Here is a 16,703-nt window from a genome sequence, read left to right as displayed (position 1 = left end):
ATCAGGTTTTTGTCAGTTGCTCGGGGGGAAACCCAAATCAGGCGAGCACTTGTATAAAATCACTCGACCAGAGGGGCTGAAACGCAATTAAGGCAGCCATTTATGCGTACGCACACGCGACCCCCGGGTGATCCCCTATGCGGCCTCGTGTTCTCCTCTCTCTTTCCTCTGACTTCTTCGCCTCCTCCTTCTCCAGTCCTCGCATCCTCCTCGTCCTCCCCTCCCCCCGCACTGACCCGACCCGACCTGAGTCGCTCGCTTCGCTTCCAAGTTCCAATGGCGGCGACGCAACTGCTTACCTCACGGCTTGCGCGACGCGCCTGAGCACCAACCCACCCGTCCTCGCCCGGGTCGCCCCGCGCCCCCGCGCGCCCCGGACGGAAAACACATGGCCGCGCCGGGCCTGGACGAGGTCATGGCCTTCCTCACCGAGCACGGCTTCGCCAGCACCGCCTCCGCCCTCCGGGACGACGTGCTGGGCCGCGCCGCGGACGGGGAGCCCGGGCCCGCCGCCGCATTAGATCCCCAGCTCCCGCCCCTCCGCATGTCGGCCTCCGGCGCCGGCGCCCCCCTGCCGCCGCCTGCGAGCCCCGGCTCCAGCTCCGGCTCGGCGTCCTCCTCCGCCTTCGTCAGCATGCGCTCATCGCCCTCAGGTACTCACGCCGTAAGTCCTTTTCCCGTTTCCGTTAAACCCCTCCTCCTGGCCCACCCTCTCTGTTCCCGACGCCGGCGGTTGCGTTTTGCCCCGCGAAATCTCGATCTCTGCGCCGGTATTTCGGTGGCTATGGCTGGCTTCGAGAAAAATTCGAAGCTTCTGGTTCAATCCAAATACTCCGTCTTGGACGATTTTCAAGAATTGAAATCGATCCTGGGGCCTGGGGGGCTGGTTAAACCCCTCCCTGGGTTCGGTTCATCAACAATGCCCGTCACAAAATTATACTCCTATCTCCCTGCCTAGCCGAGTGCTCTGTTCTCCAAAATCTAGGAGATTTTATCACAATTCTGGCCCAATAATTTGTTCTTTCTGTTTCTTGGATCAGGCCTACTGAACCCGTATGGGGTGTGGTCGTCGCGGCACTCGCTGTCGGACGCGTCGTCATCTGAGATGGAGTTCGGCACAGCACGCCAATACGACACCACCGACCTCTTCTTCCAGGAAGGATGGCTCTACGACGACCACATCTTCCATACCAAGCCGGGTGACAGAGACAAGGAGGAGGACAAGTTTGTTCTCGGCGCTCAGGGCAGCTCAGGACCGCCAGAAACGTTCGTGATTGGCCACGGCGACTACTGCCGGCATGAACACGCCGGCAATGACGGCTGTGAGGGGTGCGCCGAGGTGTACACCTGCTCGTCACCGCTCTGCGGTTGCTGTGCCGGGGGGCTCAAGAATTTTGAGGAGCTGGAGGTTGTCCGAAATTCTAGCTCTGCTGTGTATGGGAGGTACAAGATCATGGATGACCAGACAGAGATACTAGATGAGTGTGGCCTGGATGTGTTTCGGATGAAGGATGCTGTGCTTGAGTGCGATTTGCCGAGAGATTCTGGGCAGGTAGACGAGCGTTTGGAGCTGAATGTTGTGGAGAAAGAGCTTCAAATGCTCAGCTCATTTGATACTTATGATGATGCTGGAATTGCTGCAAGTAAGTATTTGTACTCCATGTTGGGAATTCTATGGTACTGATGTAAAATTTCTCATCGCAATCACCTGTACGAATTAACACAACTTGAAATTATTTACTGAATCTAATGTAGCGGGGAAGGGGAATAAATTACAACATTTAAAAGGTTGGCAACTGTCAAGATTTCTAGATTGAATTATAAAGACCTGAATCTCTGCTGTCATTCTGCAAATATACAAGGAAGGACAAAAATGCTATACTAGCCAGTGATAACCATTTTATGTAAACTTTTAGAGCCGCAAATAATCGAGGAGCAAATATGTTTTGTTGTCCAATACTTATAAATCATTAATCTATGGGTCATGTAGTGCATGTTATCCACTTAACTGTGTAAACCTTTTTCCTTTGTTTGCTTGCTGTTGTTTCAGTTCTAGTTTCAAATGCTTAACGTCTTGCATAGGTCCAGTACGGGTGCGCCATGTCACCGACAATGTTGAGTTGGATGCTGATGCTGAAAACAATCTGAAAAGCAGCGGTGAAAAAGAATATCTGAAAGAGAGTTATAGCTTGCATCCTTTCCCTGAGACTGATGATTATGATGACACCTACGAGTTTGGAGACGTTGGGCCTTTGAATACAGATTTTCGGAAATCTGCTACACTTATAGATGAGAAAGAAGATCCAGAGTCAAATATTGATCAGACCGTCTCTAATTTCCATCAAGAATACGAGGTATTTGAATTGAGAATTGTCCACCGCAAGAACAGGTTCACATCAAATCTTCTTTTTTTCCTTTCTTTGGTTGTTGTTAAAGAAATAATACATATGCTCATGTTGTATGCATCCATTGCAGAACTGGCTTTGAAGAAAACAAAGATTTTCCCATTGTCTTGAATTCAGTCATAGCAGGAAGATATTATGTTACTGAATATCTTGGCTCGGCTGCATTCAGCAAGGTTGTCCAAGCACATGATCTTCAGACAGGAACAGATATATGCCTAAAAATAATAAAAAATGATAAGGATTTCTTCGATCAGAGTTTGGATGAGATAAAATTGCTGAAGTTTGTGAATAAATACGATCCGTCAGATGAGCATCATGTACTGCGACTCTATGACTACTTCTATCATCAGGTATACTCACTTGAGCGAGGAGCAGTTGGCTAAGATACCCCTTTTCTGTTAACTCCATACTGCAAATTACTCCCTCTGCCCCAAAATAACTGTCTCATACAAAGTTGTACTAAGCTTAAGACACTTATTTTGGGACGGAGGGAGTACTTGATTGTTTGGAATGTAAGAAGATATTTAAGGGACTTGATCCTTATGAATATCTCAAAGGATGTACTGTAGCAACGTACTTCATTTGCTTGTAGGCATGTGTTTGATTGTCGAGCCTAGTAAACATTTTTCCTTTCACATTCTACCTTGTATAATGCTGATTGCTGACAGCAAACAAATGTTGGCAGGAACATCTTTTCATTGTCACTGAATTACTGCGAGCAAATCTGTATGAGTTTCAGAAATATAACCAGGATTCTGGTGGTGACTTGTACTTTACATTTCCTAGGATACAGGTATGTTGAATTGCCATTTACCAGATATTCTGTATTACTGTGACATTCTCTGAGATCCCTTAGTGCAATAATTATGCATGCACATAACTATTTACATGCCACTTGTTCGCTGCATCATATTTGTTAGCATATTGTGTTTAAAACTTCAAATTAAAATATGTATAGTTGCTGGACCATAACTTATTGTTTTCTCAAAATGATAAAGTTGCTTATACGATTAACAGATTGAGCACAGTTATAATTCACTCATGAAAGTTACGAGTTTTGGTGAAACAAAATTGTCCCTTTCTTTCAGGCAATTGCTCGCCAATGCTTAGAAGCTTTGGTATATTTGCACCATTTAAGGATCATTCATTGTGACCTGAAGCCAGAGAATATCCTTATCAAGAGCTACAGCAGGTGTGAAATTAAGGTCATTGATCTTGGAAGTAGCTGCTTCTTGACAGACAGCTTATGCCTTTATGTCCAGTCACGCTCTTATCGAGCCCCTGAGGTCATTCTGGGCCTGCCATATGATCAGAGGATTGACATTTGGTCTCTTGGTTGCATCCTTTGTGAACTATACACCGGTGAAGTAAGTAAACCTTTTGCTGAGTGGATATTTTCAAATTTTGTACTCCCTCCATCCAGAAATAAGTGTTGTTGATTTAGTACTACTTTGTACTAAATCAGCGACACTTATTTTTGGACAGGGGATAGATATCAAGTTCTTAGCTATGTTAAGCACATAATGTTCAATGGTCATGTCAGTAGATTGATCTTATGGAGATTGCAATATATGGACTTCACAGTATGCTGTCATTTTCTGTCTTTATTTTTTTAAATAGGAGTATGTTAATTTGTAGCTCCAAAACCAGAGTTTGAGTAAAATAGAGCTTGAATTTCTATGGGAAGGCAGGTGTTTTTGTTTCTGTTGTTGTAGGACGTGGATAGTCTTTTACTATCTTTTATAACTCACAAGCAAACAATGGTGTGCTTTTAATTGTTTTTAGCATTTAAAAGGAGCAAACCATCTACTCGTAAACTCATAATGTTGACTCTTACACATGACAGGTACTATTTCCTAATGAACCAGTGTCTATAATGCTTGCCCGAATGATGGGCATGATTGGTCCAATAGACATGGAAATGTTAGCAATGGGACAGGAGACACATAAGTATTTCACTGATGATTATGATCTTGTCACCAAGAATGAGGTATTTAACCTGTTTGCTGCTTCATTCCTCTATCAGTGATATACTGATATATGCTATAAGAGTATCCCATAACCGCTTGATTTTTAAAACTAACATGAATAGCTTTGGAGATTCTTTGGTTGAAAGATAGTCTTATGTGCATACAGTCTTGAAAAATTATAGACATAGCTGTATGACCCTTTCTCTATTTGAAACAACGGGCCTTCATCGTGTCTATATAAATTTCATTGCGACCCTTCTCATTATTGCCAAAAAAAAACGGAAACATACATGGACTTACCTTCCTCACACTTCAAATTCACCGTGTCCGTCTCTACCGTTGCTCATTGCAGCAACTACAAGGACTTACCTCCCTTATCTGCATCCAGGAGACAGGTCAATTGGAGGAGTTGGTCCCAGAGAAGTCCTCTCTGCGACGTCACTTGCGATGCCCCGACCCGCAGTTTGTGGATTTCCTATCTTATCTGCTGCAAATAAACCCCAGGAAGAGACCGACAGCCAGCGAAGCGCTAGAGCATCCGTGGCTTTCATCCGAGTACTGATCCGGAGCCAACCATTGGCCTTCTCCTATTCCAAGGGCGCTTTGCTCACCTTGTCAGGATGAATTTCCGGTCCTCCTGGTTTTTGGAGCCCCCTTTTAAAGCTTGTAAAAAAAAAAAAGAGAGAGAGTGGTTTTCTGAGTGTCCCGTGTGGCGGTTGTAGAGGGTCTTATCCTTGTGACTGCAGGCTTGGCTGAACTGGTTGGTGGACCGGTTTGTTTGTTGGTGTCTTTCAGGGTAATTCTTGAGTGGAAGCCCTGCTGATTCGTGCGTGCATGTAAATATGAGGAAATTTTCCATGTGTATCTGTCTGTAAAGCTGAAACGCACACTTGTAAGCAATCAATCCATGTTTCTCATCAGCGAAAATTATTAAGGTCAGATAATTGTCCAGTGTTTGATAAGTGCTGGCTCTGTTTTGGCTGTGAACCCTCGATCTTCAAGCCGCAGCCGAGCAATGCTACACATACATAGGTTTTACAAACAGATGAATTTTAATTGGAGATTAAGGAAGATGAGGGCCCCATCCATCAAGGAGAAAGTGGTTAGTTAGAAAGAAAAAATTCTTAGTCAGCGTGTAACCTTATGTAACTCTTTGTATGTCCAGGGACCCGTTTGTTTCAGAAGTCCTAGGACTTTTTTTAGTCCCAAGTCCCTAGTCTCTACTCGTTTGTTTTCAGGGACTAGAGGTCATTAAATGGCATGCAAAAAGACTATGTTACCCTTAGTAATATAGTAATACTCCCTCCGTCTCAAAATTCTTGTCTTAAATTTGTGTAAATATGAATGTATCTAGTCACGATTTAGTATTTAGATACATTTATTTCTAGACAAACTTAAGACAAGAATTTTGAGACGGAGGGAGTAGTTATTAAATAACATGCTAAAAGTAGGGGCATTGTTGGAAAAAGTGACAAAAAAGTCCAAAAAAGACCCTTCCATAAGGACTTCTCCAAATAGTCCCAAATAACCCCTTTTAGTCCCTAAAAATCCCTCCTGTTTGTTTTACATGGAATTTTTTAAGACTTTTTCTAGTCCCTGCATCAAAAAATTCGTGGAAACAAACACCCGATAGCATTTTTTTTGACGCAGCCAGTGTCCGCCACTTGAAGCCATTTTGCTCCGACGAGTGTCCCAATCCAGCCCGCTACGTCTCGCCTCGCAAAACGTCCCTGCACTGCCAGCGCCAAAAGATCTCCTATCCGTTTCCCGGCTGCCGCGCCACTCCCGCTCCCTTCCGCACCCCGAGACCAATGCTGCCGCCGACGGCAGCAGCGGCCGCCGCCCTCCCTTCCCCGTCGCCGCACCGCCGCGGCCCCGCCGCAAGCGCAAAGTCCATCTGGCTAAACCCCAACCTCCCGAGCTCCCACCCCCTCCACCGCCAAAAATCCGCGGAGCTCCAGCGCCAGGACCACGCCCCCGACGTCGCCGCCCTCGTGGCAGCGCTCTCCGCGGCGCGCGCGGCCCCGGACCTGGCCGCCGCGCTCTCGCCGCACCGCCCCGTCTCCCCGCGCCTCCTCTGCACGCTCCTCTCCCGCCTCCCCGACCCGCGCCGCGGCGTCGCGCTGCTCGACCTCCTCGCTCCCGACCTCCCCTCCTCGGCGCTCCTCGTCCCCTACAACCTCCTGCTCCGCGCCGCCTCCCGCGCCGGCCAGCTCCGCCTCGCGTCGGGCCTCCTCCTCGAGATGCGCGCCAGGGGCGTCGCGGCCGACGGCTTCTCCTACTCCACGCTCCTCGCCGCGCTCACCCGCGCGGGCCACCTGGACCACGCGCTCACCTTCCTCCCGCTCATGGAGGCCGACGCCGTGGCGCCGGACCTCGTGCTCTTCTCCAACCTCATCCACCTCGCCCTCCGCGCCGGCGACGCGCCCAAGGCGCTCGCGCTCTTCTCCCGCCTCCGCGCCGCGGGGATCAGGCCCGACCTCAAGGCCTACAACGCCGCCATCGCCGCCTACTGCAAGTCCGACCTGCTCCGCGACGCCAAGCGCCTGCTGCTCCACGACGTCCCCGCCGACGGCGTGGCCCCCGACGCCGAGTCCTACGCACCGGTCCTCGCCGCGCTCGCGCGCCGCGGCCGGCACCTCGCGGCGGTCTCCCTCTTCTCGCACATGCGCGCCGTGGCGCGCGTCAAGCCCGACCTCTCCGTCTTCAACATCGTGCTCAACGCGTACGGGCAGCTCGACCTCGCGCGCGACGCCGACCGCCTCTTCTGGTCCATGCGCCGGGCCGGGGTGCCGCCGAGCGTCGTCACGTACAACACCATGCTCCGCGTGTACGGCGACGCCGGGCTGTTCGGGGAGGCGGTCCACCTCTTCGGCCTCATGTGCAGCACCGCCTCCGACGGCGGCACCGTCGTCAGGCCGAACGTGGTGACGTACAACACCATGATCGCCATCCACGGCAAGGCGCTGGAGGACGACAAGGCCGGGAGCCTGGTGCAGCAAATGCAGGCCAGCGGCATCCAGCCCAACGCCGTCACCTACTCCACCGTCCTGTCCATCTGGGTCAAGGCCGGGAAGCTCGACCGCGCCGCCAAGCTCTTCGACAAGCTGCGGGAGTCCGGCACGGAGATGGACCCGGTGCTGTACCAGACGATGGTGGTCGCGTACGAGCGCGCCGGGCTCGTCTCGCAGTCCAAGCGGCTGCTGCGCGAGCTCCGACACCCGGACCAGGCCATCCCCAAGGAGACGGCCATGAAGATCCTGGCCAGCGCCGGGCGGGTGGAGGAGGCCGCGTGGCTGTTCCGCCGCGCGGTCCACACCGGCGAGGTCAAGGACCCGTCGGTGCACAGGGCGATGATGGCGCTGTTCGCCAAGAACCGGCGGCACCGGAGCGTGGTCGAGGTGTTCGACGAGATGAGGAAGCTGGGCCACCTGCCGGACTCGGAGACGATCGCCGTCACCATGAACGCCTACGGGAAGCTCAAGGAGTTCGACAAGGCCGCGGGCCTGTACCGGGCGCTGAGGGAGGAAGGCTGCGTCTTCTCGGACAGGGTGCATTTCCAGATGCTCAGCTTGCTGGGCGCTCAGCAGGACTTCGACGCGCTGGAGCGGCTCGTCGGCGAGCTTAGCCATGACCCCAGCATCGACAAGAGGGAGCTCTATCTTGTGTCCGCCGGCGTGTATGAGAGAGCATACAGGTTTGACGAGGCGGCCCAGATCATCAGCCAGATTCGAAGTTCCAGCGATTTTCGCATCCAGAAACTCAAATAAGAAGCTTGTAAATATCAGATGGTTAGATTTATAAACACATGATCTTGGTGCAATGGAGGTAAAATTCCAATGATTTTTGCGTCCAGAAACTGAGATAAGAAGCTTCAGTACCTCTTATCATGTCCAGAGTCGAGACAGCAGAGATTCTGACAAAATTTGAATGTCAGCAAGCTTAATAATCCGCCTCTTGTGACATGTAAGTCAGCAAAGATTAAATATCAGATGATCAGATTTATAAACACATGATTTTGGTGAAAATGCTGGTAACATTCCCTGGACAAGTTTCTTTTTTTGTACTTATGTGTGAATTTCCCTAAACAATCGACTCAAACCTTGAATTTCCCTAAACCATGATGTCAAGGTTCAAGCATCAGTACCTCTTGACATCATGGTCGTAGATCTTGAACCGTGCATTAGATTAAATGAGCTATCAACAAGCAAATTTACAACAAAAGGTGATATACAACAATTGATGTTGACACCAATGCAAATGTGACATTCTGCTAGATTACATTTCCTTTTACCTCCAGACATGGCAATCCCGTATGAACAATGACATGATCTTATCAGGGAAGAGAACCTAAAAATGAATATAAATAATAATGTACAAGTGCTCTCCCCCTAATAGGCGACATATGGCGTGGCAGGCACTTGATTCTTCTCCACCTAAACAGTTCTTAGGTGGCCTGATCAGTTTGAGGGATCCCATGCTTTTGGAACCATTCTGGCATATGAAACCTTTCGTACAAGGCTGGCCTCACATCTCTCTGCACAGAGAGATGCTTCAGGAGCGGGAAGATAACCTCCATCAGCTGAAAAACAGTACAAAAAATAAATAAATGAACATGTACAGGTTAGAGGACCAGAACAATTAAATGACTGGTGTCCATTATCAGTTACTTGATCATCTGAGTGTTGTCCAGCTGAAAAAGGAACACAAGGTATTCCATTCAAGGGCTGCAGTATGAAGCTGAACGGATTGTTGTCGACGATGACGATTCTGCTGAATTGTTTTGACAGGCAAGAAAGATCTTTCACATGCTCTCGGTACTCCCTGAAAATGCACAGCCCCGCTGACATCAGAAAATGAACTGGCTCGCTACTGTAATGGTTTAAGTTATTGGCAAGCAAGTATTATATGCACTATCAGCCAGTCTTACTCCAAACAAGTTTTATGTGCAAAAACATGCATATGCATGCAGAGCCGAAGAAAGCACCATCCATTCATTACTAAAGACTAGCACAGGGACATGCCTTGTATGCAAGCAGAATTGATGAACTGCTTCTTTCTTCTTTTTCTAAAATCAGCGCTATAAGGCATGATGAAGGGTGTGTATGGACCATGAAGAAGAGACAATAAATCCCTTATATTCTGGCCCCCTGCTGCCTTTGCAGCGTGGCACCCTTCATGGCTAGCATTGCACCGCAGAGATCCAGGGCCACGCCCCCCAACAGTGCAGACTGTAGATATCGTCGTCGCTCTAATCCTTACACTACTCAAACACTGCAGATTACCATCTTCGCTCTAATCTTTTCAGTAATCACCCACTGTATGGTACATTCGGTGCACGACATGCCTTAAAAGAAAGGATTGTGTTAATATTGTCAGTTTGTCACTCAAATTGATGGGAAACGACCAATATCTAGTATATTCAACTCATACAAATTATAAATAAACTACGTACGCTTTTCCACCTAAAGAACTGCTGGTTTGCATGTAACATTCAACTGATTAGTTGTGTACACATCACAGAAAGCAAAGTAATGATGGCTATCATCAAGATGCAGCAGCAGCAACACGATGTTACAAAATCACTTGTATCCTATGGGGAAACTTTTGTAACACTTACGTAGTGACAGTTGACGGACGATAGAGACGGAGTTTGAACCTATTGTGAGCATCTATTATGTCCACTAAAGGTCTTGCATAACCTGAGGAGAAATGTGGACAGGTATGGTGAGGAAGTCGATTGGGATCATGTGACGAGAGAGTGAATAAAATATTAGTAGCCACCATACCTTCCAAACCCGCTGTAAAGAGGATAAGATCTGCGAATTCACTAGTTTTCTGCAAGAACTCATGCAGACCAGGACGTTCAAAAACAGTAACATGATTCACCTTTTGTTTTCCTTCAACATCCTTTACAGCTCACACCAGAAAAAAGTCCTTTATCAGTAATGATTAAAAGGATAACGCAATAAAGTAGCAAGAGTAGAAGTTTGTTACCTTGTCAGTTGATATGCACTCCATGTCAAAGCAATGTAATCCAGCTTCAACAGCTTGGGTGCGTACAATAGGAGGAAGACCAGATGATTCGTATGCAGAAACTAAAGTCTCGTCCAAGTCAAGCACTACCTGAAAGGGCAGTCCATATTTGTTCAGACTTCAGAGATGATGAATGAGTTTATACAAGAATTGTTAAAGCTGACTTCACATAAAATATGACTTGGATTTAGTTTTAACTCAAACTGTAATTCAGTTGATTCTATTTTGTGAAGCCATAAGCTCATCAGCACGATACCTAAGTTGCGTTCCTGTCCAAATTCACGAAATCTGGGTTATAAGTATATGTGCCAGTAAAACAACACACATGCCGATTCATCTATCATCAACCAAATGTGTAATCCCATAATTCAGCTCCAATCACGATGCTAATACTGAGGGGCAGGCTCAGATATCTTCTACAGATAATGAAATAACAGCAGCAACAGAAAGTTAAACCAAAATCAACTGTCACAAATTGACTAAAAGATCAGTGATCACAAACAAAATATTGGCTAATTAAGTATTTGACCCAGTAAGGTAGCAACACTAGGATCCTGTAAATTCTCTAAACCAGCCCTTGCCTAGAGATGGGATTAATGCAGTGCTTGGCTACCAAACCAATAAGCCCTTGTTTAGGAATTGTAAAGTTGTTGGATACTAAGCTTTTGTTTTGGATTTGCAACACAGCTGACCCTAGGTGCTAGTAATCGGAGAAGACGATTTTTTAGCACCCAACACCCCAAAATGGCCTGCTCTATAGCAAAAATACTAACCCAGCAGCAAATAAAACATACGATCAATCAAAGCTAACTGAATTAACCAGGCAGAGGACCCAATTACCTCAAAGCAACCTCTCCGCCTAATCCCAAATTCACTCCCGAAGACAGAAATGTACTGCAATTGGATGGAGACACTCCTCCTACATCCACTTCCTATCGAAATGGAATCCGTCCCCTTCCAAAGTATCTATCCCTCCCTGACCGGAACAGCAAATAGCTCCAAGGAATTCAATAAAAAAAAGCGAATCTTCCGTACCGTGAGGCGCTCGAGGGGCTCAGGCGGGGGTGCCGGGACGGGGGCGGCGTCGGCCGGGATCTCGGAGCGGAGCGGCATGAAGGCCACCTCCGGCGACGGCTGGTCGGGGCCGGCCGTGGCGGAGAGGAGCGGGTAGCGGAAGCCGACGAAGGAGAGGAGCTGGGCGCAGGAGGGCGTGCCGCGGAGGATCTGGAGCAGGACCTGGAGGAGGAAGCCGATCCAGCCCACGACCGCCTGCCACGCCTGCGTCGCCGCCTTCCCGCGCTGCTGGTGCTGCGCCGCCGCCGCCGCGGTCGGCGAGTACACCTCCGCGGCCGCCATGGGCGCCAGGGAGGGGCTGTCGCGGCGGGGCGGGGCGGGGGGAGGGGGGCGGGGCGAGGCGAGGCGAGGCCGGAGGCGACCGGAGGGAGGGGTGGGAGGTGGTGGTCGGGTGGTCTTTGTGGCCGCGTGCACGTACGTGGGGGCGGGCGCGGGCGTGGGCGTGCCCGGGTGGGCTTAGCGGAACAGGGGATCGGTGATTGGGGGGTGGATTTGGTGGGCCCGGCGGTCAGCGACAGTGCGGTTAAACTGGCGAGCTGCCGGAAGTATAGTAGTAATTGTCATACGTGCACACGGAGTTTTCTCTTGGTCGGCAGAAGTTTATTTGTTTTTTTGTCTGCATGCATTTCTGGCTGCTGGGCTCGGTGCTTATCTGCTCGTGTTAATTTGTTTTGTTTCGACGAAAGTTTGTATCAATGGTGGTGCAGTAATGTTGACATGTTAGTCATGTCAATCAGGTAACGGTGATTTCGTCTGCTCGAGAAAGTTTCGTTGATTTCAACGGTATATTTAGGACCATCCTAGTTTTCAACCATGTGCATTAAGATGAATTTGCTTTGCTCGGCAAATTGCACTAATTAAACTTTTAAAAATTCACCACTGTAGAAATTTTTAGCATTTGTTTTAATTTTTCTCTTCAGCGTCGGTGCAGATGAGTCTTGGTCAAAAATGAATTTTCGTGGAGTGCGACGTTTTGGTTCCCAGGTTCATCTGTATCCGGTCAGAAGAAAAATAAAAACAAATACGAAAAAATCAAGTAATTACCCATGGTAAAATACTTTTTATTCTAGTGTACGGTTAAAAAAATATCTTTCATTATCTTTCATTATGGAACAAAGGATCCAGACTCATCTGCATCCGTGCTGAATAAAAAATTAAAACAAATACTAAAAAATAATCTTTTTGCATGATAGATAATTTGATGTGTGGAGTCCGCTTTAATTTTTAAATTATTTAAATATCTGAGCAATTTTCGGTAAGAAAACAAATTCGAGGTCTCTAAGAAGGTCTTTTGAAGATGCTGGTATATGTAGAGTTCGCATGTGTGTGTATATGGATGAGGTATACGTGTGCGCACACGTGCATTCATAGAGATACACAGGGGTGTGTGTGCGTATGCCATTATACTATGTTAAAAACGTCGACGACGAGATTCTTACGATGATTTCGTAAATATGTTGGTTTAGTCTTTTCAAGGTGTTTATAGGGATAAGTAGTGCGTTGTGTTTAGTTTATAAGAATGAGTGTATACATATGTATATAAATACTTGCGTCTGTACTGTGTTTAAAAAACATCGAGAAAAATTAAGATGGTTGGATCAGGTGCTTGCATTTTTTTTTAGGGAAGGTGCTTACATTTTTACTCCGCAATTGTCACAAATATTCTTTTCCCCAGAGATGTCTTGCCGAATTGCCCTGCACCGAAGGGATGCTCCGCCGATATTTCTTTCTTGGTGATTATACCTAAGTAGGTCACTTTCGAAAAAAGATTATGCCTAGGTAAGCAGGCACCTCTGATCCCTTTTGTGTTCTCAACAACAATGAAAACGACGCGGGCCATGGTCACTGAATATACTACCAGTAGTGCTGTTGTTCCGTGTACAAGTTTGATACTTGTAAAAGACGCCTAACCGGAGCCAGCCAATGTGAGAGACAAATGGACCTTATCTTGTTGGGTTGAAGTCTTATCCATCGCGTGTTAGAGCAATTTCAATAGCCGCGCTAAAACAGTCCCATACGGGAAAAAACCGCTAATATGCCGCGCGCTGGAGAAAACGACAATCCAGCAGCCGCTGCATAATCGCGCGTGCAATTTTTTTTGCGAGCGCGCGGGATCCGGGGAGGCATATTTTGGGCTTCGGCTGCTGCGCGCTGGGCAAAAGCAAACCGCGCGAGAGGAACCAACTGCCGATCAGAATACTCCGTGCGCCGCCGCTCCGCCCCACCTCGCGCACGCGCCGGCGAAATTCCGGCAATGGAAGCCTCCGGAACCCCTCCCTCCCCTCCGTACTCCCGCGATCCCGCCACGCTAGCCGCTGCCGCCGTCGCGCCCTCCGCTACCGCGAACCCTAGCATGTCCGCAACCGATTCCGCCCCCATCGGAAGCTCCAGCGCCGCAGGCCTCTTCGTCGCGCCGCGAACGAGCACAAGGACCGTCGTGCGCCCGCCGGTGCGGCCAAAGACGGGTGTACCGAAGCGTCAGCCCGCTAGGGGTGTCACTGTCGCGTCGGGCCAAAAGAGGTCGAAGGGGACGACCAGCGGCGCGCTTGCAGCAGGCGCTCCAGGGCGCGTGAACAACAGCTCAGCAGCTCCGCCCGCACCAGCGCCTGCAGCAGTGCCGCCCGAGGCGCCGGCGACAGCTACGACGTCTGACGCGCCCAACGTGTTCGACCAAATGCCAACAAGGTACAAACATAATATTTTCTTCCTTTGGCTTGAGATAGATGAATAGAAATAAAATGTAGAATCATTATAGTATCTAAACCAAACATATGCTTACTGTAGTGTTGATGATGACACATACTTGGAGACTATGAATGTTGGCTCCAACTATTCATTTGACAATGATTTTGAAATGGACGAAGAAGGTGAGGGAATGATTGACCCGCAAAGAATTGGAGGGAGGTCGTCCAGTTACACCGCGAATGAAGACATCCTTCTATGCAAGACATACTTGAAAGTGGGTATGGATGCCACCGTTGGCACGGACCAAACGAGGGACACATATTGGTTTAGGATGAAGGAGTACTTTGACAAGCACAACACGAATGGAAATGAGCGCTCCGATCGATCTCTTCGGTCCCGTTGGTCACTCATAAACACGGATTGACAAAACTGGTCGGCGGCTATGGCGCAAGTGGATAGCATGAACCCAGGTGGCATCAACGATAGAGATAGGGTAAGACACATTTGCCTCTTTATACATTCCAAATGCCTCTCATTGCTCAACATGACTAATTGTTTTTTTGTTAATGTAGCTCAACATGGCACAAAACTTGTTTAGAGGAGTTGGCAAGAAGAACAAGAAGGGGAAGGAAGTCAAAGGGATATCATTTGGGTTGGCCCATTGTTTCAAGGAACTAGAGAATGAAGAAAAATGGAAGACCCACGATTTGAAAGTGAAAGAGACGAAAGCACACAAGACACACCGTTGAGGCTATCATTTATGACGATGAAGCATCAAGTGAGGAGGTGGAGAGGAGTCCTACTCCTAACTCGGTTGCATACTCCAAGCCCAAGAGACCCATGGGAAACAAGAAAGCAAAATAAAATAAGAAGAAGGGCGGAGATGATGACATCAAGGAGTGTTTGGAGGATCTTGTCGCGGCAAGAAAGGAAGCGCAAGAGGAGAGGGAGGTGGAGAAGACCCAAATGAGCGCGACCGAGGAGAGTTTGATCCCCGCGGTGGAGAGGAGGGCCGAGGCCGAAGAGCGCAAGATTCTATTGGAGGAGAAGAAAGTTGCAATGGAAGAAGAAGCTCGGCTAGCGGAGATGGAGAGAAACCTCTTCTTCATGGACACTTCCAAGTTTGATGACAAGCAAAAGGAGTACGCCAACCTTTGTCGCAAGCAAGTGTTGCAAAAAAAGGGGATGATGAGTGGCATGGGAGCGTATGGAGACATGGGTGGCGTTGGTGGCATTAGAGGCATGGGTGCTATGGGTGGCATATGGGCTATGGGTGCTATGAGTGGCATGAGTTTTGGAGCCCTCATGGGAGGAACGGGTGCACCCATGGGAGGGATGAGTGGCATGGGAATGCCATTGGGAGGGATGAGTGGCATGGGAGCACCTCCGGTCTTCAACGGAGGCATGGGTGGCATTGGATCGTATGGAGGAATAGGTGGCATTGGAGGCATTGGTGCTATGAGAGGAATGGTAGGCATTGGAGGATTGGGTGGCGATGGAAGAGGGAGTGCCATTGGAGGAGATGACATTGGAGCAATTATGGGTGCATCTTTTGTGCCTCACATGCACTCCAACAATGGTGCCATCGAAGATCCCACAAGTGCGAGCACCGTCCGAGTCTCCAATGAAGATGACGCACAATATGAAGATGGCGAGGAGAAACAAGATGAAGAATGAAATGCTCATTCGTTTTTGTGATTTTTATCATGACCTTGATGATGTTCATTTTGTCATCGACTTGATGGTGTTGATGAGTTGCTTTTGAACTATGTCAAATTGCTATAAGTTGCTTTTTCATTTTGTCATGACCTCCCGTTGCTCCTCCTCCTCCTCCTTCTCCAACTCCAACTCCATGAGCCGCACGCCTTCGGCACGCTCCGCCCGCAGGTGCTTGATACGTCTCCAACGTATCTATAATTTTTGATGGTTTCATGATGTTATCTTGTCAAACTTTGGATGTTTTATATGCCTTTTATATCTTTTTTGGGACTAACCTATTAATTCAGTGCCAAGTGTCAGTTCCTGTTCTTTCCGTGTTTTTGACCCTTTTTCAGGCGGAGTCCAAACGGAATAATTCTTTCGCGATGATTTTTATGGAAAATATCAAAAATACCGGAAGAAAAAGATACCGGAGAGGGGTCCCGAGGAAGCCACAAGCCCTGTCGGCGCCCCCCCAGGCCGCACCAACCAAGCTTATGGGCCCCTCAAGGGCCCACTTGATGCAACTCCACCGCCATCTGGTCCTATAAATCCAGAAACCTCCAGAAAGAAACCTAGATCGGGAGTTCCGCCGCCGCAAGCCTCTGTAGCCACCAAAAACCAATCTGGAGCCCGTTCCGGCACCCTGCCGGAGGGGGAATCCATCTCCGGTGGCCATCTTCATCATCCCGGCGGTCTCCATGATGAAGAGGGAGTAGTTCTCCCTCGGGGCTGAGGGTATGTACCAGTAGCTATGTGTTTGATCTCTCTCTCTCGTGTTCTTGAGATGTCATGATCTCGATGTACCGCGGGCTTTGCTACTGTAGTTGGATCT

The 16,703-nt window shown here is 48.6% G+C and overlaps 3 protein-coding genes across 3 annotated transcripts; 2 read left to right on the top strand and 1 right to left on the bottom strand.

The window, feature by feature from the left end:
• The first annotated feature begins 129 nt into the window (after positions 1-129).
• On the top strand, positions 130-5,312 carry LOC123444981 (serine/threonine-protein kinase PRP4 homolog). The gene is made up of 8 exons (XM_045121889.1): positions 130-653; positions 1,041-1,643; positions 2,083-2,389; positions 2,476-2,755; positions 3,091-3,198; positions 3,494-3,772; positions 4,252-4,395; positions 4,764-5,312. Exons 1-8 carry the CDS (start codon positions 389-391, stop codon positions 4,935-4,937), a joined length of 2,160 nt encoding a protein of 719 aa, XP_044977824.1. The 5' UTR covers positions 130-388; the 3' UTR covers positions 4,938-5,312.
• Positions 5,313-5,916: 604 nt separating this feature from the next.
• On the top strand, positions 5,917-8,403 carry LOC123444979 (pentatricopeptide repeat-containing protein At5g39980, chloroplastic). Its single transcript, XM_045121887.1, has one exon. The coding sequence runs from the start codon at positions 6,187-6,189 to the stop codon at positions 8,143-8,145; it is 1,959 nt and encodes a 652-aa protein (XP_044977822.1). The 5' UTR covers positions 5,917-6,186; the 3' UTR covers positions 8,146-8,403.
• Positions 8,404-8,558: 155 nt separating this feature from the next.
• LOC123444980 (CTD small phosphatase-like protein) lies at positions 8,559-11,868 on the bottom strand. Its single transcript, XM_045121888.1, has 6 exons — positions 11,447-11,868; positions 10,373-10,501; positions 10,165-10,285; positions 9,996-10,077; positions 9,046-9,199; positions 8,559-8,957 (listed from the first exon to the last, which is right to left on the bottom strand). The coding sequence occupies exons 1-6, from the start codon at positions 11,765-11,767 to the stop codon at positions 8,823-8,825; spliced, it is 942 nt and encodes a 313-aa protein (XP_044977823.1). The 5' UTR covers positions 11,768-11,868; the 3' UTR covers positions 8,559-8,822.
• Between the last annotated feature and the right edge of the window lie 4,835 nt (positions 11,869-16,703).

This window comes from Hordeum vulgare, chromosome 3H, assembly GCF_904849725.1.
Source record: "Hordeum vulgare subsp. vulgare chromosome 3H, MorexV3_pseudomolecules_assembly, whole genome shotgun sequence".
Taxonomy (NCBI): domain Eukaryota; kingdom Viridiplantae; phylum Streptophyta; class Magnoliopsida; order Poales; family Poaceae; genus Hordeum; species Hordeum vulgare.
This window is presented reverse-complemented; position numbering and strand designations above follow the sequence as displayed.

Bases quoted from the DNA above. Each gene is read 5' to 3' on its own strand.
- LOC123444981 (XM_045121889.1), top strand. From the start codon at position 389: ATGGCCGCGCCGGGCCTGGACGAGGTCATGGCCTTCCTCACCGAGCAC. The intron at 1,644-2,082 runs GTAAGTATTTGT...CGTCTTGCATAG, and splicing joins TGATGCTGGAATTGCTGCAA to GTCCAGTACGGGTGCGCCAT. The intron at 4,396-4,763 runs GTATTTAACCTG...ATCTGCATCCAG, and splicing joins ATCTTGTCACCAAGAATGAG to GAGACAGGTCAATTGGAGGA.
- LOC123444980 (XM_045121888.1), bottom strand. From the start codon at position 11,767: ATGGCGGCCGCGGAGGTGTACTCGCCGACCGCGGCGGCGGCGGCGCAG. The intron at 10,502-11,446 runs GTACGGAAGATT...CTGCCCTTTCAG, and splicing joins AGCCCCTCGAGCGCCTCACG to GTAGTGCTTGACTTGGACGA. The intron at 9,200-9,995 runs GTAAGTGTTACA...GTGCATTTTCAG, and splicing joins CGTCCGTCAACTGTCACTAC to GGAGTACCGAGAGCATGTGA.
- LOC123444979 (XM_045121887.1), top strand. From the start codon at position 6,187: ATGCTGCCGCCGACGGCAGCAGCGGCCGCCGCCCTCCCTTCCCCGTCG.